We start from the raw sequence: 27115 nt of genomic DNA, 5'->3' as shown, positions 1-27115 counted from the left end.
ATATATATAATTTATCCAGAATATATTCATCCATATGTATATGTATATATATAAAAATTATAGCCCTTATAGCCCTTATGTTTAGGTCTATGGTCCATTTTGGGTTAATTTTTATATATGGTGTGAAGGGGGTCCAATTTTTTTTTTTTTTTGCATAGGGGTATCCAGTTGTACCAGCAGCATTTATTGCAAAGACTATGCTTTCCCCCATGAACGGTCTTGATGCTGTTGTTGAAAATCAGTTGACCATAAATATAAGTGTATATTTTTGGACCCTCAATTCTGTTCCATTCATCTAGATGTTTATCCTTAAACCAGTACTTACCTTGCTCTGCTTTGTACTAAGTTTTGAAATCGGGAAGCACGAGTCCTCCCTCCCACTTTGTTCTTCTTTTTCAGAATTGTTTTGGATTCCTAGAAATTCCATTTGAACTTTAGGTTCAGCTTATCAATTTCTACCAAGGAGCCAGCTGAGACTCTGATAGGGATTGCACTGAATCTTTAGATCAATTTGGGGAATATTAGTATCTTAACAATATTACATCTTCCGACCCATGAACATGAGATAGTTTGCCATTTATTTAGATCTTTAATTTCTTTCAACAATGTTTTATAGCTTTCAAAGTGTCAGTTTTATGCTTCTTTGTTCATTTTATTCTTAAGTATCTTATTTTTTATGCTACTGGAAATTGAATTGTTTTCTTAATTCACTTTGAATTGTTATTGCCAGTGTATAGACATATACAATTTATTTTGTAAATTCTTCTTGTACACTGAAACCTTGATGAACTTATTTAGTAGTTTTAATTGTGTGTGTGTGTGTGTGTTTATTCCTTATGGATATATATATATATTATATATATATATTCCTTATGGAATATAAATATTCCTTATATATCAATATACAAGATCATGTCATCTTCTGTTTTACTACTTCTTTTCCAATCTGGATATCTTTTTTTTCTTGCCTAATTACCCTGGCAAGAACCTCCAATAAAAGTTGAATAGAATCTATGAGAGAGGACATCCTCATTTTGTTTGATTACAGGGAGAAAGCATTCAGACCTTCACCATTAATTGTAATGTAAGCTCTATGTTTTTCATAGATGCTGTTTTTCAAGTTGACATTCTTTTTTACCTTTGAGAGTTTTTATCTGAAAGACATTAAATATTTTCAGAGGGTTTTTTTTTTTTTCTGCATCTGTAGAGATGGTCATGTGGTTTTGTCTTCTGTTCTACCACAGTGTGTTGTATTGTTTTACTGTATTATGACTTTCTCTGCTTGACTTATTTCACTTAGCATAATCTCCTCCAGTCCCATCCATGCTGATGCAATTGTTGGGTATTCATCCTTTCGGATGACTGAGTAATATTCCATTGTGTATATGGACCACATCTTCTTTATCCATTTGTCTGTTGAAGGGCATCTCCACTCTTTCCATAGTTTGGCTATTTGTGGACATTGCTTCTATGAACATTGGGGTGCATGTGGCCTTTCTTTTCACTACATTTGTATCTTTGGGGTAAATACCCAGTAGTGTAATTGCTGGGTCACAAGCGTAGCTCTATTTTTAACTTTTTGAGGAACTGCCACACTGTTTTCCATAGTGGCTGCACCAATTTGCATTTCCACCAACAGTGTAAGAGGGTTCCCATTTCTCCACAACTTCTCCAACATTTGTTGTTTCTTGCTTTGTCAATTTTTGTCATTCTAACTGGTGTAAGGTAGTATCCCAATGTGGTTTTGATTTGAATTTCCCTGATGGCTAATGATGATGAACACTTTTTCCTATATGTTCTTAATGGAGTAACCCTTTTATCATTACAAAATATCCTTCTTTGTCCCTATTAAGTTTTTGTCTTAAAGGTTTTTTTTTTTTTTTCTTTCTGGTATTAGTGTAGCCTCTCCAGCTGTCTTTTAGTTACTGTTTGCATGGTATTTCACCCTCATCCTTTTATTTACAACCTCTATGTATCTTTGAATCTAAAGTATGTCTCTTGTAGACAGTACAGGGTTGGGTCTTATTTTTAAATCCATTTTGCCGATTTCTGCCTTTTATTTGGAGTATTTAATTCATTTATATTCATTTTTTAAGATTTTATTTATTTATTTGACAGAAAGATTACAAGTAGGCAGAGAGACAGACAGACAGAGCGGGGAAGCAGACTCCCTACTGAGCAGAGAGCCTGATGCAGGGCTCGATTCCAGGACCCTGAGACCCTAACCTGAGCCAAAGGCAGAGGCTTACCTCACTGAGTCACCCACGTGCCTTAGTTCATTATATTTAATATAATTAGTGAAAAGAAAGGATTTATGTTTGCCTTTTTTTACTTGTTTTCTATGTGTCTTATTTTTTGTTCCTTTGTTTTTTCATGACTACTTTATTTTGTGTTAAATACTTTCTAGTATTTCATTTTAATTCCCTTGTCATTATTTTTACTATATATTTGAGGTTTTGTTTAAATAATTCCCCTAGGGATTATAATTATCATTTTTAATTTTTAACAATCTAGTTTAGATTAATACCAACTTAATTTCTTTACTATCATGAAACTGTGTTTACATATGGCTTCACTTCCTACTCCTTCCTTTGCACTTATTGTCAAACAAATTCTATCTTGTTATGTTATGTGTCTAACAATGTGTCTAAATCAGCAGATTTATAATTATTCATGCAGTTGTATTTTAATCAGATGGAAGAAAAGAATTAAAAAATACTTTAAAGTACTTAATTTAAAATTTAAAAATATTAAAAATACTTTAAATTGAATAAAAAAATAAATTATACTTTCTATTATATTTATCTATGTAGTTATATTTCTGGTGCTTTTCATTTTTTATGGATTTGACTTACTGCACAATGTCCTTTTATCTCAGCCTGAAGCACTGTATTTATTATTCCTTATAGAGCAAGTATGCTGGTGATGAATTTTTTGTTTTTGTTTATCTGGGGATGTCTTACTTTCTCTTTCGATTTTAAACAATAATTCTTGGTTGATAGTCTTTTTTTTTCTTTCAGCACTTTATGTCATCTTACTGCCTTTTGGCTTTTATTGGTTTTAATAACAAATCAGCTGTTAGACTTATTAGATCCCTGTGTGTGAGGAATCATTTTTTATTTGCTGCTTTTAAGATTCTCATTTTGTCTTCAGATTTTGACAGCTTGATGAAGTGTCTAGTCAATCTCTATTAATTTATTGGTGCCCTCTTGAATATGCAGATGAATGTTTTTCATCAAATTTTGAAGGTTTTTGGTTATTATGTCTGCAAATTTTTTTCTGCCTCTGTATGTCTTCTTTTTTAGGATTGCCAGTATGTATATGTTGGTATGTTTGATGGTTCCATAGGTTTCTGAGACTCTGTTCATTTTCCTTTACTCTTTTTCCATCTGTGCCATGGCCTAGATAACTCAACTGACCTGTCTTCAGATTCAGTGGTTATTTCTTCTGCCAGTTCTAGTCTGCTATTGAAACTCTCTAGTGAATATTGCACTTCAGTTATTGTACTTTTTAACTCCAGAATTTCCATTTTCTTTTTATATTATCTGTCTCTGTTAATATTCTCTATTCAGTGAGGCATTATTCTTTAATTCTTTAAAAATTTTATTCACTTATTTTAGAGAGACAGAGAATAAGAAAGGACAGGCAGGGGTAGCAGCAAAGGGAGAAGGAGAAGCAGGCTCTTCACTGAGCAGGGAGTCTGATGCAGGGCTTGATCCCAGGACCATTGGATAATGACCCGAGCTGAAGGCAGATGCTTAACCAACTGAGCCACCCAGGAGCCCTTATACTTTAATTCTTTAGACATGATTTCCTTTAGTTCTCTGAACATTTTTATAATAGCTGATTTAAAATCTTTTTCTAATGAGTTCAACATCTGGCCTTCCTTAAGGGTGGTTTCTCTTGATTTCTTTTCCCCTGCTGTGTATGAGCCATACTTTCCTGTCTCTTTTTGTGTCTCATAAACTTTGTTGAAAACTGGACATTTTAAATAATATAATCTGGCAACTCTGGAATCCGATTTCTCCCCTTTCCCAAGGTGGGGAAAGGGCAGAGGGAGAAGGAGAGAGATAATTTCAAGCAGACTCTGTGTTGAGCACAGAGCCTGACATGGGGCTCTATCTCACAACCCTGACATCATGACATGAGCTAAAATCAAGATTCGGACAATTAACTGACTGAGCCACCCAGGTGCCTCTGAGTAGTCAGATTTCTTGAATCAGTAAGTCTTTCAGTTTTTTATGACACACTCTGTATGTGTGTGTGTTCATTTTGGGACAGGTGCTAATGCTCCTATGGATAGTTCACAACTCTGCCTTAGCTTTCACTTCCTGCTTGAAAAGAGCCTCAAAGTTAACTAGAGATGTGATAATTGGTTCTTTTCAAGTCTTTCCCAGGCATATGTACAACACTATGTATGAGACTGGCCTGGTACATTCCAAGGAATATTTTGGAACTTTTCAAATCTCCCCATGGACATCTCATTTCCTTATTTTTGTCTTCAAGTTTTTTGGTTAGGATTTTGTTAGCCCCAGTTGGTACTGCTGCCTTTGGTAGCTGTGATGTTAAATAATTGGTCTGGATTATTTTCAACAAATGCCCTAAGGGTAAGGTTACTATAGAGCAAGCTCTGGGTTTAGCAAAGTCAAGTCAAGGCCTGGGAATGGAGCTTTAAAGGCAACTTTCAGATGGTTCTCTGGAGATGAGACTTTGCGTAGCTTCAAACCTGTTTTGCCTCTACCCCCTTCAGTGATTACTATGCTGATTGTTTTCATAGCTACCATAATAGTGCATTTCTTGGTTTTCAAGGCTACTGAGGAGCTTGGAAGAGTGGTTTGGGAATAGGATAAATTAAAACAGCACAAAGTTTACTGTTTTTACTGATATTCAGCCATTTTTCTTGATTAGATGCTTCTTGGAACATTGTGAGTCTTAATTTTCAGTGTTTGGAAAAAGTGAATTTTGACATTTTTGCCAGCGTTTCATTGCTTTTATGGAGGAAGAGGTCGTCAGAGGTCCTTCCTATAAAATTGCTTTAGAGTACTTTTTAAAGATGGGCTAGGGAAAAATACTAGTGACTTGAGGGAACTTTGAGGAAAAGTAAGCAGACTATTTTTTAATACAAATTATGTGTTATATATATTTAATAATATATTTATAAAAATATATAATGTGTATATTTATGTTTTAATACAAATTATTGTATTATCCAAAGACAATTATTTGGACTAATATAAAAATAAGGTTGCGTTCCAGATGGAATTTTTTTAGAAGTCTAGATGCTTATGGGATCTTTACTGAATAGAAAAGTGAGAAGAATTAATGGTTTTCAAAAGTTTTCTTTTTCTCTTTCATTTTGCTATTTTAGGTGTATAGAGCCAATGGACCCGATGGAGCCATTGGCAGAGGCCAGAGAATCCATCTGCAATTATGGGACACAGCAGGGCAGGAGAGGTATGAGATCTTTAGTTATGTGTTCCTTACTGGAGGAAAGGGAAAACCAGCTATGCCCTTCACACCATACCTGAGCAGGAAAACGCCAGCTGATTAGTTGACTTGGACCTAGATCAGACATGCTGCTAAATTAGCAGGAAATCTATCAGTCTGAAATGATAATGATGTCTCTTTCATACAAGGTCAAAGGAAAAATGAATCCTTTTCCAAATAGACTATCTTACTTATACAGTTTCTACTTCTTCAGTCTTTCTCCTGTCTCCTCCTACTTTCTCCTCCACCTCCCTCCTCCTCCTCCTTCGTTTTGCTTGTTCTTGTTCTTCTTGTTCTTCATGTTCTTGTTCTTTAAGATTTACACACTTTTCTCCATTTACCTTTGCTGTTTACACAGCTAAAAAGACAACTTCAGAATTACATGCATTACTCTTACCTGGTTATTGAAACCTCACAGAAAATCTGATTAGAATTAACTCATATGGTCAGAAGTTGCTTGATCAAAATAAGTCGCATGAAATCTTGATATAAAATTTCTTTTAGTTATAGCTACTGTTTTCTCTCACAGTTTCTTTGAAGTATTGTGTTTTTTATTTTTTAAAAAAAGATTTATTTATTTGAGAGAGAGAATGTGCCAGGGTGGGGGAGGGGAGGGTGTGAGGGAGATAGAAACTTCAGCAGACTCCACACTGAGTGGGCTGAATCCACACTTGGGGCTCAATCTCAGGATCCTAAGATCATGACCTCAGTCAAAACCAAGAGTCAGACACTTAACTGAGTGAGCCACCCAGGTACCCCTGAAGTGTTCTGTTTTTTAACTTTTTCTTATGGAAATCTTCAAAGATATACTGCAGAGGATAGTATAATAAAATCATATACGTATTTCCCAGTTTCAGTAGTCATTGATTTGTGGCCTATCTTATTTCACATATACCTCCATCCCTTCTTATCCAACCCACCAAATTATTTTGAAGCAAATTCCAAATGTCAGATGTTTTCATTTATAACTACTTTGGTATGTATTCCTAAAAGATAAGGACTCTTTTTGTAAAAACATTGATTAGAAATATTGGAGAAAACTTAGAAGATTAGATGGCAATTTCATACTAGTATTTTCTTTCCTGGAATCTCTGCCTGTCAGTTGCTGACTTTACATAAAAATAAAGTGGAAACTGACTTTTAGAGGGAGAGGAGAGATGGCAGGATAAAGCCTTAGAAGAGAGAGTACCAAGAAAGGATATGGTCTCAGTCAATACTACTCCCACCTTAAAGCCAAAGAAATGGTTAGCAGACTTATGAGACCTCTTTAGAGACTGAAATTAAAAGGTAACGGAACCCACTATAACATCAAGTGAAGCGGAACTTTCTCGGGATAAGGAAAACATACATAGCAAGAACCATTGCTTTAGGCCTATTTAACTAAGTAAATTCTTTTTGTTTTTTTTTTTTTTTTAGATTTTATTTATTTATTTGACAGAGAGAGACACAGCGAGAGAGGGAACACAAGTGGGGGAGAGGGAGAAGCAGGCTTCCGGCTGAGCAGAGAGCCCAATGTGGGACTCCATGTGGGGCTCGATCCCAGGACGCTGGAATCATGACCTGAGCTAAGGCAGACGCCCAATGACTTAGCTACCGAGGTGCCCCTTGACTAAGTAAATTCTTGACTGAGACTATGGGATCATGAGCTAGTTCTTGTGATCCCTGTCTAGCAGTCTGATTTTTCAAATCACATGTTCCATTAACACATAAACTTATGTAAGCAATAAATGTCTTACATACTTTTGGAATATCACCATCCAGTTTGTTTTTTTAATTTTTAAAAATCTACAGAGACCATTTTTATTTTATTTATTTTTATTTAGCTCTGGTATAATTAATATACAGTGTTATATTCATCTTGGGTATACAATAGAGTGACTTTGCATTTCCATACATTTCTCAGTGCTCATCGTAAGTGTCCTCTTAATCTCCTTTATCTGTTTCATCCTTTTCCCCTTCCCCCTCCCCTCTGGTATCCATCAGTTTGTTCTCTGTAAGACTGAATTCCAAATACAGCTTTGGTAATTGTTGGTGTTTTATGAAGTCTCAGTATATTTTCAAGTATTCTTTCTGACTTTAGATACCTATTTGGTAGCATAATTTGCTAAATCCTGTGTAATAAAGAGATACAATTTGCATGTATAATGTGAAGTTATTAGAAACAATGGCACATTATTAAACATCTAATTTGTTATTGATGAATTATTGAAAGAGACTGAGGGCACTATTGGTAGTTTTATATTTCAGGAGTGGGGTCATGATTTAGCTGACCTATCTGCTTTTACGTTCCTAGGTTTCGTAGCTTGACAACAGCCTTCTTCAGAGATGCTATGGGGTTTCTTCTGCTTTTTGATCTGACGAATGAGCAGAGTTTCCTCAATGTCAGAAACTGGATAAGTAAGTGCTATTGTTTCCATCTCCCACTCCCCACTTCCCACAATACAGTGCTCTCTTAAATTCTACTTCTGTTTTAAGTTGTTTTGGAGGAGCTCCTAGTACTATTTTACTTTGGAGGAAAGATTACTGAGATACTCTGCTTTTCCTAGTAATACTAACTTTGATTTGTTGAGTAGTTCTTATCTTGGTGGCACATGGCAGCACTTTACATGTGGAAAACAGAGGATGCTGTTACCCATTTTATAGATAAGGAAAGAGAAACCTATAAAAGTTAAATCTCTGAGTATCTGCTTGCCTATTTTATGCTGTCAGAATTTATATCACCAGGATGTAATACATCTGTTACATAGACATAAATATCTTTTGAAGGCTTAGAAGATAATACCCCTGGCTCCATGTCTCTTCTTTACTCAGAGTTCCCTTTTTTCCTTTTAACGTCAGGGAGGTTGCCAGAAGGATCTCATCATGGAAGACTCTAAAATTACATTGGCAAAAGTGGTCCCCAGTACTATAGCCACACACAGAAACTCACTTGTACACAGACAAGTATGTAAACATACACACACGCTCATCTTGGCTCTTTGCAGAGATTCTGATCTCCCAAATGGTTGGCTAACAGCCACTTAAAATCCTATCACTTGATCAAATAAATAACAGCTTGCAAATTTACATTTTTCTCCATTAGTTGTATTAGTGTAAACCCAGAGAATCTGTTGGGGAAGTCTGTGGTGTTAAATTCTTAACATCCAAATCCTTAAAATGAAAATACGGACTTAAAATACCGACAATTTAAAAAATAACTTGGTGTTTTGGTATTACAATGAAGTCATTGGCTGTGGTTTTGATAGCCTTTTGGTTTAATAACCTTATTTTTAAGAATGAGTTTTTAAATAAGTAATTTACATGGTGCATCGTGATTTTCAAAGCATTTTCACATACTTTGTACCTGATCCTCACAAGCACTGTGGGTGAAGATTCAGACAAGTGACGTGTCTTTATTTTAGGATAAGGACTGTCATAAACCCATCTGTTTTCACAGATAAAAATGGAAATTCTGAGACAGATAAATCTTGCCTATCTGGACTTTTTAGCTGATTAGATAAATAAAAAAATTATGTGAAATTATGTGTAATGTATACATTTTATTTTGTTATCCTTATAGTGTAAGAGAATTCTTACTGCACATTAGGTAGAGAAAACTTACACATTTTGAGGATTTCATATCTTCAATGGAAACTATTCTCCCCCAACCCGCCTTTGGAAAAAAAAGTTAGTGTTGAGGATCAAAGATAATAATATCAAATCTTCACTAGGAACAGTAATTTATTGTCTATACATTTTATTTTCCCCCTGCCTGTTAGCATTTTGAATATTATAGGGATTATTTATTTCTTCCTTTTGGGGGGTGCAGGCTAGAACAAAGGCACTGTTGCCTTAAACAAGTAGCTGGCTCCTGGCCCTGAGTGGCCTGGGGAGAGGAGAGCAGGTCTGCACCCTTCCTTTGCAGGCTGCCTTGACAGTCAGTTCTCCCTTGACTCCAAAGCTGTTCATGCCCCTTGGAAAGGGGATACATGCAAATCGAAAGGTGAGCCCTGCTGAATTCAGAAGACTGAACAGAAAGCTGAGTTCTCTCAGCCTGCTACATGGAAGGAATCAGGTAGTGTTGTATTCACTTACCTATCTTCCTAGAGCTCAGAGAATGAGCAAGTCATGCCCTTAAGTATTCTTCATTGAGTGGCAGCCTATTTTGTAAAGAAATTTTAAAGTAGTCTGAATTTCTAAACATTGTTTCTGTAACCTCACATGAATGGTATAAGAGCCCAACAGGTATATATTTTACATGTTTTTGCCTGTATATTTTTATTCCTATTATTCTGCCTGTCTAAAAGCGGTCCCCACACCCACTCCCTCCATAACCACCCCTTTTAAAAAATTGGTTGGAGTTCTGCTTATTCTTTAAAATATGGCAAATTATGGGCTCCATGAAATTTCCTGTAACTGTAGTTGGATTAAATTTTTTCCTTCCTGTCAACTGCTATTATATTTTGTACTACCTATAGGATTTTTAGTGGCTTTTAACCACTATGAGTTGTAGTAGTTACTTATGTATGTGTCTTTTTCTTAGTGGGATTTTTTTAAAGAATTGATTAATTTGCTTTTTATATAATTAATTCAGTCTTTGTAGAAAAATTAGGAAGGAAGAAATAAAAGGAAAAATCACCAATAATTGCACTTCCTGGAGTCTCCAAAATAAACAAATGCTATTAAACATCATTATTGGTGATACTTCATAGCACTTGTAAATGCCTTCACATATTAATGTAGTGGTTCTCAAGTATGATTGTACATCTAGGTCACCCAGGGAGCTTGTTAAAACACAGATTCTGGGTTCCATATCCAGCATTCCTGATTCAGTAGCCTTGGGGTGCAACCTGAGAATTTACATTTCGAACAAGTTCCCTAGTGATGGGAAGGCTCATGGACCATACCTGGAGAATCACTGAATTAACTCACTTAATCCACACCTTAACCCTGCAAAGAAAGTACCATCATTATTACCATTTACACATGAGGAAACGACTTCCTCAGGGTCACACAGCTAGTAAACAGTAGAGCCAGGATTCAGTCTCAGATACAGTCAGTCCTGAGTTCATGCTCATAATCATGACACTGGACATGTGTGGGATCAATAGAGCACAAAGCCACGCTGGAGACCGGAAAGGTTTCACTATGGAGGTAACTGAGAGGCAAGTCTTAAAAGAAGGGTGGAAATTCATGGAAGGAAGGTGGTGGTTGGGTATTCAAGCACATTGGAACAACATGTGTACCGCCTTGGAGGAAAGAAAGCACATGGACACTATTGGAAACATACACAGTTTGGTTTTGCCTATGTAGGCCTTGTTCCCTAGCTGTCTCTTGAGGGCAAAGGTCAGGGCCCTGAAATTCTGTACCAAGTATCTGGCCTATGTTGATGACCACTGAATTCTTGCTGACTAGATTTTCTCTTGATAAGATATAATGAACATGACTTTGTAATGAGGAACTAAAATGTCAACACTTTTCTGGTTAACTATGATAAATAAATTAGGCCATACCAACTTTGAGTTATGTCTTATTGTGAAAATTTGGGCTGCTTTAATCTCATTATGAATAAGATGAATAAGAAATAAAGCTTTCTCTTACTTCTTTGAAGATTAAACTATTTAGCTTAATGAAACTCTTTTTGTTTAATTGCTTTTTAAAAGTATGCCTATTTACAGGTTTTCAGGTGAAAAGAAATAAACGCTGTGGAATAAGAATTGTAGTCTTCTGCTTCCCCTTAGTTCTGGTGACAGAGTAATTTCCTGTTTATTCTAGAATGGTTTTCTCTCATTTAATCTTAAATCTTTCTTATTTTAATTGCATTGATTCTGCCTTAGGATAATAGAAAAATGTGAAAGCATTTCATATAGAAACAAGCTAGTTCATTCAAAAGAAGACAGTTCTTTTAAAAAATATTGCGATGGGGAGACACCATATGAAATATAGAGCTTTATGATTAACAATAAGCACTAAAAATTCTCCCAAGTTTTTCTCCAATGGCCTTCAGTAGAGAAATAGCCACAAGGGTGTGTACACATGGTCGCTCACATGCACACATGCACTATTAGAGGGTTAGCCATTTCTCCCATTCCTCTCTGATTTAAATAAGATGGGATATGTGTTTAAGGATAAGTTCTACATCTCTGCCCTGTCCATTCCGTTCTGCAGATTAGGTTATTGATGCTTTGAAAGCATTCTCTCATTTCCTTATGTCTGTATATCCACTTAAAGTTGGATATATCCAAAAGTTTTCAGAGCACGTTTGCATATATTCTCCATTGATCACACATATTATTTACCTATGATAATTTTTCATACAGGCCAGCTACAAATGCATGCATATTGTGAAAACCCAGATATAGTGTTATGTGGAAATAAGAGTGATCTGGAAGACCAGAGAGTAGTAAAAGAGGAGGAAGCAAGAGGACTTGCAGAGAAATATGGGTGAGTATTTTTGTGGATAAATCTAGAAAAAACATTCCCAAATCAAACAGTAGATGGATAACAGGAGATGCAAAAGCAAACAGTTGAAACAGCACACTTAGGTGTAGGCTTTGGGAAGTATAATACCTACTTTATAGATTAATATTATGTGATAATGGGAACCCAAAGAAAAACACTGGGTGAGGGCCATGCTTCAATACCATTTTCTCAATCTCTTGGTGTTTAAAGACACCTTTGAGGGCAAATGCCCTAACTATGTAAGGTTGCTTTCCCAAGATGCAAGTAGGAGATGCGTGGGGTAAGTAAATTCTCTCTATTGAGCAAGAACATTTCGAAGCCAGTTCATGTGCTGCTGTAGAGAGTCCCAGCATACAGGAAGGCCTATCAGCTTTGAAATTTCTGTGCTGGGAGAGGAGCATGAGTATGAAGTTTCCCTTGGTTTAGGTTGTGTTTTTGTGGTGGAGAATCATCTAAATACTGTCTGCTTTCTTGAATTCTGGGAATAGGATCACAGTAGCATTGATTAGACATGAAAGAAGGGGGTAGCCACTGTTTATTAAAATGTCAAGGGCATCTCTACAAAGGAATTTGTGCTTTGCTTTCTTTCTATCTCTAATACAATAAGAACCCAAGTATGTATGTATTAATTACCCTTAATATAAATGGGAGGCAGTAAGTGGAGCTGAGAAGGAAGGGGAAGTAGAGAGAGAGAGAGAGAGAGAGAGAGAGAGAGAGAGAGGATGTTACCCAGCTCCTGGCCCTGGTTTTTAGGCAGAATCCAAGGAAGCCAGAGGAGGACCTTTCTCTTTTTATTGTGTGACAACTGCTTTGTTCTTCTTTGGGCTCTTGGAGGACCAAAGAACACTCAAGGATAGCTTTCACATTGGGAAGGGAGTAGAAGGATTAGGTTGGTCAGGTGGGAAGAAGTCAGTGTCTAGAGAGTTTAGAATACCAGGTAAGGAGAGTTGCTGAAATTCTGGGGAGCAGGGAGTTGCTGAAATCCTTTGAACATGGAGGGATGTGGTAAGTACTTCTCTAGATCAGTCTGGGAGAGGTGCATGGGCTAATGTGAAGGGAGGAAATACTAGAGACAAGAAGATTGCGGTGATCTGTTAGATGGGTAGGAGCTGTATTTGTGGAAAAGAAAAAGGAATAAATTGGACAAAATAGGCAGGGTGGGGCAGAACAGGATTTTAGATCTTTTTCAATTCTAGGGGCAGGTAAGACAGCCTGGGGTGGTGGGTGTATCTATTCCCATCAATTATACTAGCTCGCTCTGGCATATATTTGCAATAGGATGTGAAGGTTTTCACTCTAGTGTAGATGGTGCTTACCCATGTTAGAAGCCTGAGGAGCTTTTAACAAATGTTTGTGTCCGGGCCTCACCTCTGAGCTTCTGAGGTCCTTGGTCTGGAGTGGTTTTTCAGGTAAGATTCAGTGGAAGAAACATACTTACATATGAAGACATTTGTTACAGGTATTTGACCTTATGCACTTGTGGCAGCTGGTTAAGCCGTCTCTGAGGTGTTGACACTGAAACTTGAAGTCCACAGGTCAGGCAGTCAGGAAGGGAAGGCGGGTTTAAGGTGGGGAGAGCAAACACCACCTAAAGACCCATAACAGACTGAGACCTGCCTCAGGGTTTGTTGCCTCTGACCGGGATGGTCTGGGTATCCCAGAGAAGCCAGGGACCTTTGTCACAGGGCTAAGCACATGCACCTGGCCAAGGAGTTGGAGAAACTGAAGGAGGGTCTTGGGGAAGGTGGAACAGGTCCAGGTCCAGGTCCTGGTTTATGCAACCACACAAGCCAGCAGCTAAGCAATGATGTATGAGAACTACTGAATGGCTGCGGCGTCACCTCCACTCCCTCAGCTCCCCCAGATCTCTCCTGTGATCCACCCTAACTGGAAAGGAAGTTCTGGGAAATGTTCAACCGAACCGAGTTAACATGTTACAAAACCCTGCAGATGAGGGCCTGGGCATCAGTGTCTCGTAGAAACTCTCCACATGATTGTCAGGTTAGACGTGCCCAGGAGCTTTCAGCAAATACCTCCTGAGCTTTTGACACAATCCGCCTGGAGTAGTGATTCTGAGGTGGAGGCTGGCAAAGCCCCACAGGCCATTCTGATATGCTCTTCTACCCTTGAGAGGCACTCGGGTAATGCAGTAGGAAGGAAGGAGGGAGGGCCAGATACCACGGAGAGTACTGAAGTGTCGAAACTGGGAGCTGGGAGCTATGTTGCAAGGGAGCAAGGAGGAAGTAAGTGATGAAGCAATGGAAACTGTGGATGCAGACCATGCTTTTGAGAAATATGTCAGTGAGGCCAAAAGAAATAGGGCATCTAAGGGAGTTAGCTAGATCCAATAACCGTGTCCCCAAGTACCAGAGGGGAGCCAGGATGGACTGCTCCCCCCTCCTGGCTTCTTCAGCCTTTTGTTTGTTTCTTCTCTTCTGGTTCTCAGGATTCTACTTCCTCCTTCATATCAAAGAGCCCAACTATGCCTTCTGTCTGTAGGTGGAGTCTGGGGGGCCAGGGCATGTCTTTCATCTGTTCCCAGCTCACAAGGTCTGGGGAGTACTTCATAAGAGAGGTTTAATCTCAGGTTTCTGCATTCAGTTAAAATGAGAGAAGGGATTTCTATTGGCAAAGAAAGGAAAGAGAGAGAAACAGAATTTCCTTAGGAACTAGGAAGCACAGGGTGCCTGGGTGGCTCAGTCATTAAGCAACTGCCTTTGGCTTAGGTCATGATCCCAGGGTTCTGGGATCAAGTCCTACATCGGGCTCCCTGTTCAGCAGGAAGCCTGCTTCTTCCTCTCCTACTCCCCCTGCTTGTATTCACTCTCTCGCTGTGTCTCTCTTTGTCAAATAAATAAATAAAATCTTAAAAAAAAAAAAAGGATTAGGAAGCATAAAATATTGTTCTGCAGACACTTGGGTGGCTCAGTTGGTTAAGTGTTCTACTCTAGGTTTCAGCTCAGGTCATGATCTCAGGGTCGTGGAATCAAGCCCTGTGTCAGGCTCCTTGCTGGGCATGGAGCCTGCTTAAGATCCTTTCTCTCTCCCTCTCCTTCCCCCACCACGTACAGGCACTTGCATGCCCTCTCTCTCTCAAATAAATAAATCTTTAAAAAATACTGTAAGCTGTTTGATCACTTCAGAAGCAAAAGAAACAGTTTAGTGCATATGCATTTCACAAACCTGACATGTAAGTTTAATGATTATTTTCACAGATTTTTTTTCATTTTTAATTATAATATTTTCATTGATTGCACATGTACTAAAGGGCTGTGTTGGTCAGTTCATCTCCATGCTAGTAGTGGAAAAATAGAATATGGTTTATGGCATCTCTTTGCATTACTTGTATATTATCTGGTAAATTTGCATTTTGTTACTATTATGCGCCCTTTCCTCTCCAGTACCTAAAAATGAATCATTGGTTCATAAGTACTTCTCTTAAGTATACATGCACTTGGAGAATGAAAGACAATGTCTCAGAAAAACTTCGCAAACCTAATAAAGAACATGTTATAGTACAAATATGAAAAATAAATCTGTCTGTGACAACAAGGAAATCTGAGAATAAGACTTTCATGCAGGAGCCAGAAAAGGAACGGGTGAATTACGTGTATGATGAAGAATATCAGAAACTGTGTTTAGTAGACTAAGAATCTATTTACATCTAATTCCCTTTAATTTTCAGGTTTTTTCTAGAACAAGGGCAAAATAATGTTTTCTAGTATGTTATATTGAGTAATATTGTCAATAAAGTGAGAGAAAGGAGCAAAACAGAAGTTTGCCCGAACTTGTCCTCCTGCCAGTCAAAATGAGGGTGGTCTACACTGTTGCCAAAATGCTTTAAAAAATAGCTACAAAGTAAAACATGTTGGAAGGGCAAACCTAACCAGCATTGGCAACATTCCTCTTTGAGGTGATACTATTGGATCTCAAACCTTAGTGTGTTTCAAAATTGCCTGAACTCTGACTCCTAAGGAATTTCTGATTAGTGGCTCTGGGGTAGAACCCAGAAATTCGTTTCTTTCTTTCTTTCTTTTTTTTTTTTAAAGATTTTATTTATTTATTTGACAGAGAGAGATCACAAGTAGGCAGAGAGGCAGGCAGAGAGAGAGGAGGAAGCAGGCTCCCTGCTGAGTAGAGAGCCCGATGTGGGACTCCATCCCAGGACCCTGAGATCATGACCTGAGCCGAAGGCAGCGGCTTAACCCACTGAGCCACCCAGGTGCCCCCAGAAATTCGTTTCTAACTGATTCCCTCCTGCAGGTGATTGAAGGTAGTGCTTTGAGAACCAATGGTATGCATGTCAAGTTACTACAGGTGTGCATGCTGGCAGATACTTTTGTTGATGGTATAATTGGATAAATCATTAGAGAATATGAGGCATTGTCTAATGTGCCTTGCATGGGTGAGGGAAATGTGCTTAATGACTCCTCACTGGAAAATCCATGTTTGAGGAGGGAGGATACTTTTTCTCTCGGTTGATTAAATCAGCTGTGGTATAGACTGGAACTGGACACTGGGATTGGTAGTGAGAGTATGCCAGCTGTAAGTGAGCAGGCGAGGACTTGATGAGTTAAAAACGGCTGCATCTAAACCTCTCGGCCTTCTTTTCCCACACGGGATAGTTGGTGGTCATTAGAGGCCTTTCCATTTTTGATTCTGAGTTGAAGGACATACAGAAAATTGTGAATACAATGAAACTGTGATAATTGAATATGTACATATTTCATGTGCTATACAAAGGAATGGGTAGAACATTTTTTAAAATTGAGAAATAATTGATATATAACATTGTATTAGTTTTAGGCATACAGTGATGATTGGATATATGTATAGATTGCTACCACAGTAAGTTTGGTTATTATCCATTAGCACACAGTTATAATTTTTTTCTTTTTCTTCAAATATTTATTTATTTATTTGACAGAGAGAGAGAACAAGCAGGGGGAGCTGCAGAGGATGAGGGAGAAGCAGTCTTCCCACTGAGCAGGGAGCCCGATGTGGGGGTTGATCCCAGGACCCCAGGATCATGACTTGAGCCAAAGGCAGACGCTTAACTGACTGGGCCACCCAGGCACCCAATTTTTTTTTTTCTTCTGGTGATAACTTTTAAGATCTACTCTCTTAAGGGCAGCAAATTTAAGATGACTTTTCCCCCACTGAAGCATGGTGGCTATTGATGAAGAAGGTGTTCAAGAGTTTCTGGATTAAATAATGTGTTAAAAACATTTATTTACAACATTAATAATATGAGCACAGACCGTTTCTGGGGTTCAAGTGGCTTAGCTCAGCAGAATGCTGTGTCCTAGCTAGACTGAAATGTGGCATGAATAACTTGATCACAAATAATTTGATTCTTTGCATACTTCATGACATCTTTCCTTCATTCAAGAAATAATGATGTATCATTGGGAAGGCATGTTTTAAAGCCACATACCTAAACTAAAATTAAACATACAAGACTGATTTTCAGAGCCCCCTGCAACTCAGGGGAGGACCTAGATTTCACTTGGCACAATCTTGTGGGTTGAAACGGTCCATACACCCATCCTTCCTTGTAAGTGCTTGTTCATTTAGCATTCAACAGACTGTGAAAAGTAGTGAGACACATTTCTTAATTTAGTGAAAAAATTTTCCATGATATCTGGATCCACATGTGAGCCAAATAATCCAGAACCATTTGACAGCACCATCAAATACACCTGCTTTCATTCCTGGCAACCTGTAACTATAATCTAGGATCTTCTAGTTTTGGGGATATAAATAATAGAAATCAGCTTGATGTGGATCCTGACCAATATATTGCATAAGCAGGATCTAGATATCCTGGTGAAAGACTGTAAGTGATAATAATACCCCCCTCATTGATTTGAAGTCCTTTGCCATTTTCCTCATTTTATATTTATTTTAAAATCTATGACTAATATATTTCTTTTTAAAAAACACATCATAACTGGTGTTCTGCATCCATTCCAAACAGCTGTTGAGTGGTCATTTTTGAATTGAAAATTACAAATAGCTACACAGGATTTTTTTTAAAGATTTGGTCTATACTGGCCCTAGTAATGCTCCATTAGCACCACCGTGTGGAGAGAAGGAACCATATCACTCTATGGTTAAAAAGGGTGACAACTGATCCTCTTGAATGTCAGCTAATTTTACTAAATTTTTGCCTAGTAAGTTTTAGGAAAAACAGAATATTATTTTAAGAGAAGGAAAAAGTCCATTAGAGTCAGATTTATTGGGCACTTGCTGGATGCTATGCTTGTGCATCTCATTTTCTCCTTCCATGACTCCATGAACCACTGTTACCCTCTTTACAGATATGGAGAAGTGGTTGGATGATGTAGCCCAAATGCCTTCTAAAAGTGAATATCAAGAAGATGTGGACATAAAAATAGTACTAACTCTATCCTATAGACTCCTTTGTCCTTAGCACAAGCTGGACAGTCTAGTTTTCAAATGTGAACACAAAGGCACATGTCTGACTCTGGAGCATCATTTTGTTGTGGAAAGAAAGTCTTATTTCAGGTTCTTCTCTGTGGGTCTCATTTGCTTCTCCTCTGACAGCTTAGAGAGCAGAGCAGAGTGAACTCGAGCATTCACTAATTCCTGTAGAAACAAAGACCACATTGCCCTAGTTGTTCAGAAGACTCTGAATGATTAGTCTAAAGATTAAGATTGCTGGGGCTCCTGAGTGTCTCGGTCGGTTAAGCGTCTGTCTTCAGCTCAGATCCCATGATCCCAAGTTCCCGTCACTGAGCCCCACATTGGGCTCCCAGTTCAGCGGGGGGAGCCTGTTTCTCCCTCTGACTCTCACTCTTGCTTGTGCTCTCTCTCTCTCTTTTTCTCAAATAAATAAATACATACATAAAATCTTTAAAGAAAAAATGTTAATCAGACTCCAGGTCACATGACCTGGAACTTCACAAATTGCAGGACAATATCCTCGAAGGAGAGAAGGTTGTTCCTTGAATTTGGAGTCAAATTGTTAAGGAGCACCTGGGTGCCTCAGCTGTTAAGTGTCTGCCTTTGGCTCAGGTCATGATCCCAGGGTCCTGGGATTGAGCCCTGCATCAGGCTCCCTGCTTGGTGGGAAGCCTGCTTCTCTCTCCCCCGCTACCCCTGCTGTGTTCCCTCTCTCTGTGTCTCTATCAAATAAATAAATAAAATCTTTTTTTTTTTTTAAAGATTTTATTTATTTATTTATTTGACAGAGATCACAAGTAGACAGGCAGGCAGAGAGAGAGAGAGGGAAGCAGGCTCCCCAACGAGCAGAGAGCCCGATGCGGGCCTCGATCCCAGGACCCTGAGATCATGACCTGAGCCAAAGGCAGTGGCTTAACCCACTGAGCCACCCAGGCGCCCAATAAATAAAATCTTTTAAAACGAACTACATGTTAAGTGAAATAAGTCAAGCAGAGAAAGACAATTGTCATATGGTTTCACTCATATGTGGAACATGTTGGGTCAGTTATCAAAGGAACGAGACTGAGACAGAGTGAAAGTTATGCAAAGCCTTATTCTATGCCAGACATTAGAAGTTAGACTGACCGGCTAGGGCCGCCTCTGAAGCGAGTGATACCACCCCCGCTACCCCGCTTGGTCTTACAGGTTAGTTTTATAGGGCGCAACCGCAAACTTCTACGTATGTGGCTTTGGCTGATTGGATGTGTCTCTTACCTGTGTGTTTTATTAACAGTAACCTGGAACTGATACCAATAACTGTTGAGGCATTTATTAAACAAAATAGCCTTGTTTTAGGTGTGTTTTAGCAACAGTTACCTGGAACTGATATCAGTAACTGATGAGGCATTTATTAAACAACAAAATGTCTACCTGGGCAACATGAAGTCACTTTGGCTAAGTAGGCCCAGGCAGGCCCTAGGGGTTTAACAGGTTTTAACATGGAATCGACCCCAACAGAACATAAGCAATGGCACGGAGGACAATAGGGGAAGGGAGGGAAAACTAAATGGGAAGAAATCAGAGAGGGAGATGAACCATGAGAGACTATGGAACCCGGGAAACAATCTGAGGGTTTCAGAGGGGAGGGAGGTGGGGGTGGGTAACAGGGTGGTGGATATTGAGGAGGTTACATGTTGTGATGAGCACTGAGCGTTATACTAATGAATTGCTGAACACTACGTCAAAAACTAATTATGTGCTATAGAGTGGCTAATTGAACATAATAAAAAAAAATCTTTTTTTTTTTTTTAAGATTTTGTTTATTTATTTGACAGAGAGAGACAGCAAGAAAGGGAGCATAAGCAGGGGGAGTGGGAGAGGGAGAGGCTTCTTGCTGAGCATGGAGCCCTGATGCCATGCAGAGCTGGATCCCAGGATGCTGGGACCATGACCGAGCCAAAGGCAGATGCTTAATGACTGAGCCACCCAGGTACCTCAATAAACTACATCTTATTAAAAGATGTACAATATTTCTATGAGTGACTTAAAATATTATAACTTACCTCCTATACCCTGAAGTTATACCAATTAAATACTTACTTATGGTGCCTGGGTGGCTCAGTTGATTAAGCAACTGCCTTTGGCTCAGGTCATGATCCCGGAGTCCGAGGATCGAGGCTCGCATCAGACTCCCAGCTCCACAGGGAGTCTGCTTCTCCCTCTGACCTTCTCCTCTCTCATGCTCTCTCTCACTGTCTCTCTCTCAAATAAATAAAATCTTAAAAAAAAAATACTTGCTTAAGTTAGTAAATATATTAAATAGCTTATAGGTCTGCTAGAGGTACTAATACCTTAGTCTTAATCAGTAAAGTCAGATCCCTTTCTCTCTGCATTTGGTGAAGGTCACTTGGAGCAATGAGGAATCCGATAGCGACTCATGGTAGGCAGATGCTTTGGAGCATGAAGCACTTCAGCAAGCACAGGTCTGAGTGAGCCAGCCCTGACGAAAGGAAGGAAGCATGGTCCTAGGTACTAGAATTTAGGACAGTACTATAGATCAGCTACCTTACGGATTAAATCAATAGTTTGTAAACTAGTTTGGGAATTTAATGTTTATAATGTTGTTCAGGTTTCTTGGAGCTATGACTGTCCATGACTCAGTGATACTGTTTCTATGGGATGATGTGTTCTGAGTGTTAAACAACAAAATTACAAGGAAACTTCTGTACCTAACCTATTCTGTGTTGGAAATAAGAAACATTTATCAGTGACACAAGTATCAAAAATAACACATTTCCTGTGTCAGTTCAGATATAAACACTTTAAATGTTAACTTATTTAATCCTTATAAGAAGGCACTGATATTACTTAGTTTTACGGGTGAAGCAACTGAGGTACCATTTCATGGCTTGCCAGGGTCATTCTTGGATTTGAATCCAGGCAGCCTGACTTCAGAGATTATGACTCTTAACCTTTGTCCAAGATGTTTCTAACTTCTATGCGTAGATTTCTATAAGTTTCTATGCATAGATTTTTTTTTAAGATTTTATTTATTTATTTGACAGAGAGAGATCACAAGCAGGCAGAGAGGCAGGCAGAGAGAGAGGAGGAAGCAGGCTCCCCGCTGAGCAGAGAGCCCGATGTGGGGCTCGATCCCAGGTCCCTGAGATCATGACCTGAGCCGAAGGCAGCGGCCCAACCACTGAGCCACCCAGGCGCCCCCTATGCATAGATTTTTATGGATCTCTTTCTATGCATAGACTTTTATGGATTTTAGAAGTATTTTCAACTTGTAATTTCTCATTTATGCCTCAAAAATAACTGAGGCAATTTTCAGGAGCTGAGAGGGAAAAACAATGGAAAGTGGAAATAGCTTAATGGAGATTCAGTTGAGGAAATCAGTGAGGCTCAGGACTTGAATTCAAAAGCTATTTTTATAATGGACTTTAGGGGATTTCAAAAAATCAGATGTGCATTACTATGATAAAGTTCTGCTCACTTTTCTTTCTTCCTTTCCTTTCTTTTTTTCTTTCTTCTTCTTTTCCTTTCTTTCCTCATTCACTCCCACCTTCTCTCCTCCTCCTGTTCCTCCCCCTCCTCCTTTTTTTTTTCTCTCTCTCTCTCTCTATATATATATTTCTTTTTGCCTTTCCAATTTCAGCTTATTATTCTTGGGGAGAGGGATGAGTTTTACCATTGCTTTTCCATGAAACAATTTATTTCTGAATGGTAATAAAATGATTAAGCCTTTTTAAGTATGAGAAATGTTCTGTAGACTTTAAATGATTCTTCATGGTGTAGTTGAGAAAGCATAGGATGAAGAAAATAATAAGTATTGAAATTTTGAGAATTCTCCATCTTAAAGTATTCCTGTAACAATGGTAGCATAAAGCACCATTCCAATGATTTAGCTCAAAAACATCATAAGGGCTTGATAAATAAGTGTTGAATCCCCACAAAGGATGCCCTCTTAATACTTGGTAATCAAATACTGCATGTGACCAGGGAAATGGGAAAGATGCAATATCTTCTTTTTGTGGATAAGGCAGCAGATGAAGATGGAATTAAGAGGACTGATAACAACAAAGATTTAGCCAGGCAGGAGGTTCAAAAAGATTAAGACCATGTAATTTGCTCAGCATACCATTCTCTGATTAAGGTGTTTTAGAGTTAGTCTGAGGGGTCTGATTGTGGGCATGGTACAATCAGTGGAGCAACCACGTCTCACAGTACTCACAGGTGGATGGATAAATGCTCAGATGAATTATGAGTTCCTCATTCAGTTTTTTTTTTTTTAAGATTTTATTTATTTGACACACACAGAGAGATCACAAGTAGGTAGAGAAGCAGGCAGAGAGAGAGAATCAGGCTCCCTGCCAATCAGAGAGCCCGATGTGGGGCTCAATCCCAGGACCCTGACATCATGACCTGAGCCAAAGGCAGAGGCTTAACCCACTGAGCTACCCAGGCACCCCTCCTCATCTAGTTTTTAAGAGCTACCCTAAAGCAGGAGAGAATTGAAGAGGTTGAGTTACAAGGCCTGTCGGCTCTTACAGGAAGTGTGCAGATAATAATATAGCATCACAAAGAATCATAATGGCGAAATAGCCTTGTATTCCTACACGTGTACCCCCTAATGTGCTTAGTGACATGAGAAGCAAAGCAGCTGTGGAAAGATCTGTAAAAGCACTAGGAAGTTTAAAAAAGAAATCTATAAATGAAGCTCTTTTTAATATATTTATTATATATAATATTAATATATAATATTACACATTATATATATTTATATATAAAGCTCTCATTGTAGAAGCTGCTCCTAGCCAAGAAATAATAGAAAGAGTAACTGACATTGTAATCAGAGTCACTGATGTAATGTTAACATTCTAGGAGAACATGAGAAAACAAAGGTGTTCTTCAAGAAAATTAATACTGGTGGAGGATTTTAAAGTCCCTGTAAATGTGAGGAACATTTTACTGAATTCAATTGCAGGACACCTGCAAAACAACTTTATTTTGCAGTTTTTATATCTTAGAGCATTTTGGTGAGATTTCTTACTAAATGGTAGACATGAACTCAGTAGTTTGAGAAAGTTTTATCACTGTTTTCATGGCTTCATTAAGAAGCAGGAAGAACGTGAAAGTTGATTAATCCACTAGGACTAACCTACTGCAAGAAGACTGATTTCTCAAAATTATGTGAGAAGCAGCTTTATGGTTTTTAAACCGTATTTTGTGAGTTATTAAAAGTTTAAACAAATTTACCAAGGTCCTTGGATAATAAAGGACTGATGTCCTTGAGAAACTCTGAGATGTTGTAGATTTTAGAATGTCTTCAAGTTTATGGTCCAAGAATACAGCCTGGAGTTGACAAGTGGCAAAATCTTTGATGAACACAGCCAGTGAGCTTGCATTCCTCTCTGATGTCAGTCCCTCTCTCCCCAAGTGCAGCAAATGAAAGGGATTTGTTCTGGATATCCTCGTACAAAGTAGATTAGTTTGGAACCAGCAGAATTTATGGTTAAGTTGGTAACACTGGAATCAAGCTACTGTGAGTTCAAATCCTAGCCCTGCTACTTTCTATCTTTATGAAATTGGGCAAATCACTTCATCTTTCTGAGCCTCAGTTTAATCATCTGTGAAAGGGGAATGAAAATTTCCAGAAGTTTTTCTCTATTAGGAGTTGTGTCAATTATTTTAGAGTCTTTTTTTACTTTACTTTACTGTTATGGTAGTTTTTTTTTTTTTAAGTTGTTATTTATTCATGAGAAAGAGAGCACAAGAAGGAGAAGGGGCAGAGGGAGGGGGGAAAGAGACTCCTTAGCATGCTGGGAGCCCAATGCAGGGCTCAACCCCAGGACTTTGGGATCACGACCTGAGCTGAAGGCAGATGATTAACCCACTGAACTGCCCAGGTACCCCTGTGGTAGAGTGTTTTTATTACCTTATATATTTATCCTCATTTTTGAAGTTGAATTATCAAGGGCAAAGGTCACTGTCTTTTCCCTCCATATGTTGTTACCTGAGTTGTCTCTGTCTTGCAGAATTCCCTACTTTGAAACTAGTGCTGCCAACGGGACAAACGTAAGCGAAGCAATCGAGATGCTTCTGGACCTGATAATGAAGCGAATGGAACGGTGTGTAGACAAATCCTGGATTCCTGAAGGAGTGGTCCGGTCAAATGGTCACACCTCTAGAGATCACTTGAATGAAGAAAAGGAGAAGGGGATCTGTGGTTGTTGAAGAGTCCAGTGAGCTACACAGTCATTCAAGTGGCCCGCGTCTGTGGTCTTTTCTATGGGCGATACATGGCAGAGAGAGATGCACAGGCATTGCGTACAAACTGCTTCTACCATTTCACTTAGACCTCTCTGGTTTTAAAATTTATTTGCTGCAGCTCTGTAAATACTTAACATTCAGCCCCAGAGTTATGAGAAATATTTCTCAGAGCCACACGTGCCTTATAAAACCTTAGTGCATGGCAGTAGATGATTTAGAATTGAGGAATTCATAGCCACAGCAGAGTGCATTTATTATGTAGAAAGACTAAAGATACCATCATCTGCCTTAACATACATCAGTCCAGAGTCTAACACTCAAAGTCTTAGATACAATGATAAAACTACCAATCTTTAATCCAAATTAAAATACCCTACTACTCGTACTGTGGGTGACCTTATAAAATGCCATGTAAACCACTTGATTGTTAAATAAGAATATACACAAACATCAGTTCAATGTCCTTGAGTATTAATTTATATGAAGAGTGTCTTTAAATGAATATAGCATAGATGATGCTTATAGCTATAGACTGGATAAAGTGGATTGACCAATTGCATATTCACTATGACTCTTGTTGGTAGGAAGGGGGTTATGGGTGAGGTTAGGGGTACCTTAATATAGTATAAGCAACGGAAGTGGGGCTTCTAGCTTCCTGCTATATTCCCACTGCTCTGAAGGGGTGATTGAAGGATCAGGGAATTAAATTTTTGTGGCTTTATTTCACTATGATCTGTGTGTTTATACTTGGCCTACACACTGGCCACATTTGAACATAGCTGGTGCTTATGCCAAAGTTATTTGTGATAAGTAAGCATTTAGCTTCTTTTTCTTCATATTTATAATGTTGGTCTGGCATCCTCAGACTGCAGTTTTAATTAACTTGTAAACTACTAATTTTTTGTTTTCGCCATCATGCTTTGTATTATTGATATTTGCAACTTGTTTTATTTTTACATTGGTGGAGTTGAAGGAATTAGATTTTAATTACATAAAATGTTTGCTATTTGGTAGAAGAAGGATGTTTGTATTTAAGCAGTTACATTTATATTATAGCTCAATATAAGAAAAATGAAGCCTTAACTAGCCTATATTTTTTATTGAGATCACAGGCATTTATTGTACTTGCTGGGTCTTGCCAAGATCATGAATTCCTCTGCATTGCCTAAGTGTCTTTGTATCAGATTAAAGTTAGTTTTAAAATATGCTTCGTGGCAGGTGTTTATAAAGGTCAGAGGGGAAATTCTTATTTATTAAAGTGGTTTAAGAAAATTAGATTAAAATTTCCAAAGAGTTTAATGGCTATTTAGAAAGAATTACCATTCATTATAATTTAAAGAATAATAATAAATGCATCTTGTGGTGGCAAATGATTGGAAGAACTGTAGTTAGGAGCATACAGCTATGATGGAAGTAATTACTTTTACATGGTTATTTTCAAATAGCTTTCTATTGAGTATCTATCCTATTTCTTTGCCACTTCCTTCCTACTACTCCCTTAAAAAAATTAGCTGTGATCACTGAGATCTTATATGTTTCTATCCTTGAAGTGAAGACTTCTTTTAAATACTAAGGAAGTCATTGAGTCCTATGCATTTGGATTGTATATTCCAGTAAGGAAAAGATCCAGACATTACAAGGTAGTACCCTAATCACAGCAGTACCTTCTGAAGTTGCTGTAGACTTCAGTGGAGCAAATCCTAATTTTACAGCTATGTATCAGGTGTCATTTTATATGATCTGTTATGTAGTTCAAAAGAAGACATTGTATGTTTCACTTTTTTCAAGAACCAAACAGCAATTAGCTAATTCTCCATTGGCTTTAAGCATAATACGCAATTAAACATATGCATGATACAGTATACATGCAAGAACTATCTTTAATTATTGAAATAAATAACCTGTATTCTCTTTGGAAATCCTTTGTTTGAATTTGGTGTTAAAGTATCATTTGGGGGCATCAGTGCATTTTTCTATTTATAAGACTGTGTAAAAGTGAAGTGTATTCTAAGTGAACTTTGTGCCAATTAAGCTTTTAATTAAAAAGTGGTCTAGGCTGCCAAGTTTGTGTGTGAATATAACTTCCTTATACTTCTCCTTCTGAGGTATTCTAGGTTATTCTGGGGATTCTGCTCAGTATGGAGTCTGCTTGAGATTCTACCTCTTCCTCTGCCCCTCCCATTCATGCTGTTTCTCTATGTCTCTCAAATAAATAAATGAATAAATCTTAAAAAAAGAAAAGATATAAACTCCATGACAAATGCGACTCAGGCAGCTTTCTTCAGAATTGTGTTGCCACTATACAGAAAAGGGCCACTACACAGTAGGTTATTGGTGAACTGCGCAGAGGACTTCAGTGGCAGCAGAGTTAACTGAATGAGTTTTCAAAGAGGAGTCACTGTTAGTGTTCAAAGAGGCATAAAATTTGAAAATAAAAACAGCTTCAAAAATGTTTAGACAGGCTCACATGTGTTTATGGTTTATGTGAGAAATTGGGAAATCT

General features: G+C 38.1%; 1 protein-coding gene across 4 annotated transcripts in view; it reads left to right on the top strand.

The window, feature by feature from the left end:
• The window catches only part of RAB27A (RAB27A, member RAS oncogene family), a 79345-nt gene extending 52670 nt beyond the window's left edge, over positions 1 to 26675 (top strand). For all 4 annotated transcript variants that reach the window (XM_004779230.3, XM_004779229.3, XM_004779231.3 and 1 more), the window contains 4 exons: positions 5369 to 5454; positions 7781 to 7884; positions 11787 to 11910; positions 24378 to 26675. In XM_004779230.3, the coding sequence (XP_004779287.1) occupies positions 5369 to 5454; positions 7781 to 7884; positions 11787 to 11910; positions 24378 to 24576 (513 nt within the window). In that variant the 3' untranslated portion in view covers positions 24577 to 26675. The remainder of the gene's footprint in view (positions 1 to 5368; positions 5455 to 7780; positions 7885 to 11786; positions 11911 to 24377) is intronic.
• The last annotated feature ends 440 nt before the right edge of the window (positions 26676 to 27115 follow it).

This window comes from Mustela putorius, unplaced genomic scaffold (genome assembly GCF_011764305.1).
Source record: "Mustela putorius furo isolate JIRA1106 unplaced genomic scaffold, ASM1176430v1.1 tig00000660_pilon_pilon_pilon, whole genome shotgun sequence".
Classification (NCBI taxonomy): Eukaryota; Metazoa; Chordata; class Mammalia; order Carnivora; family Mustelidae; genus Mustela; species Mustela putorius.
The sequence above is the reverse complement of the archived record's forward strand: the minus strand, read 5'-3'. Positions and strand labels throughout refer to the sequence as shown.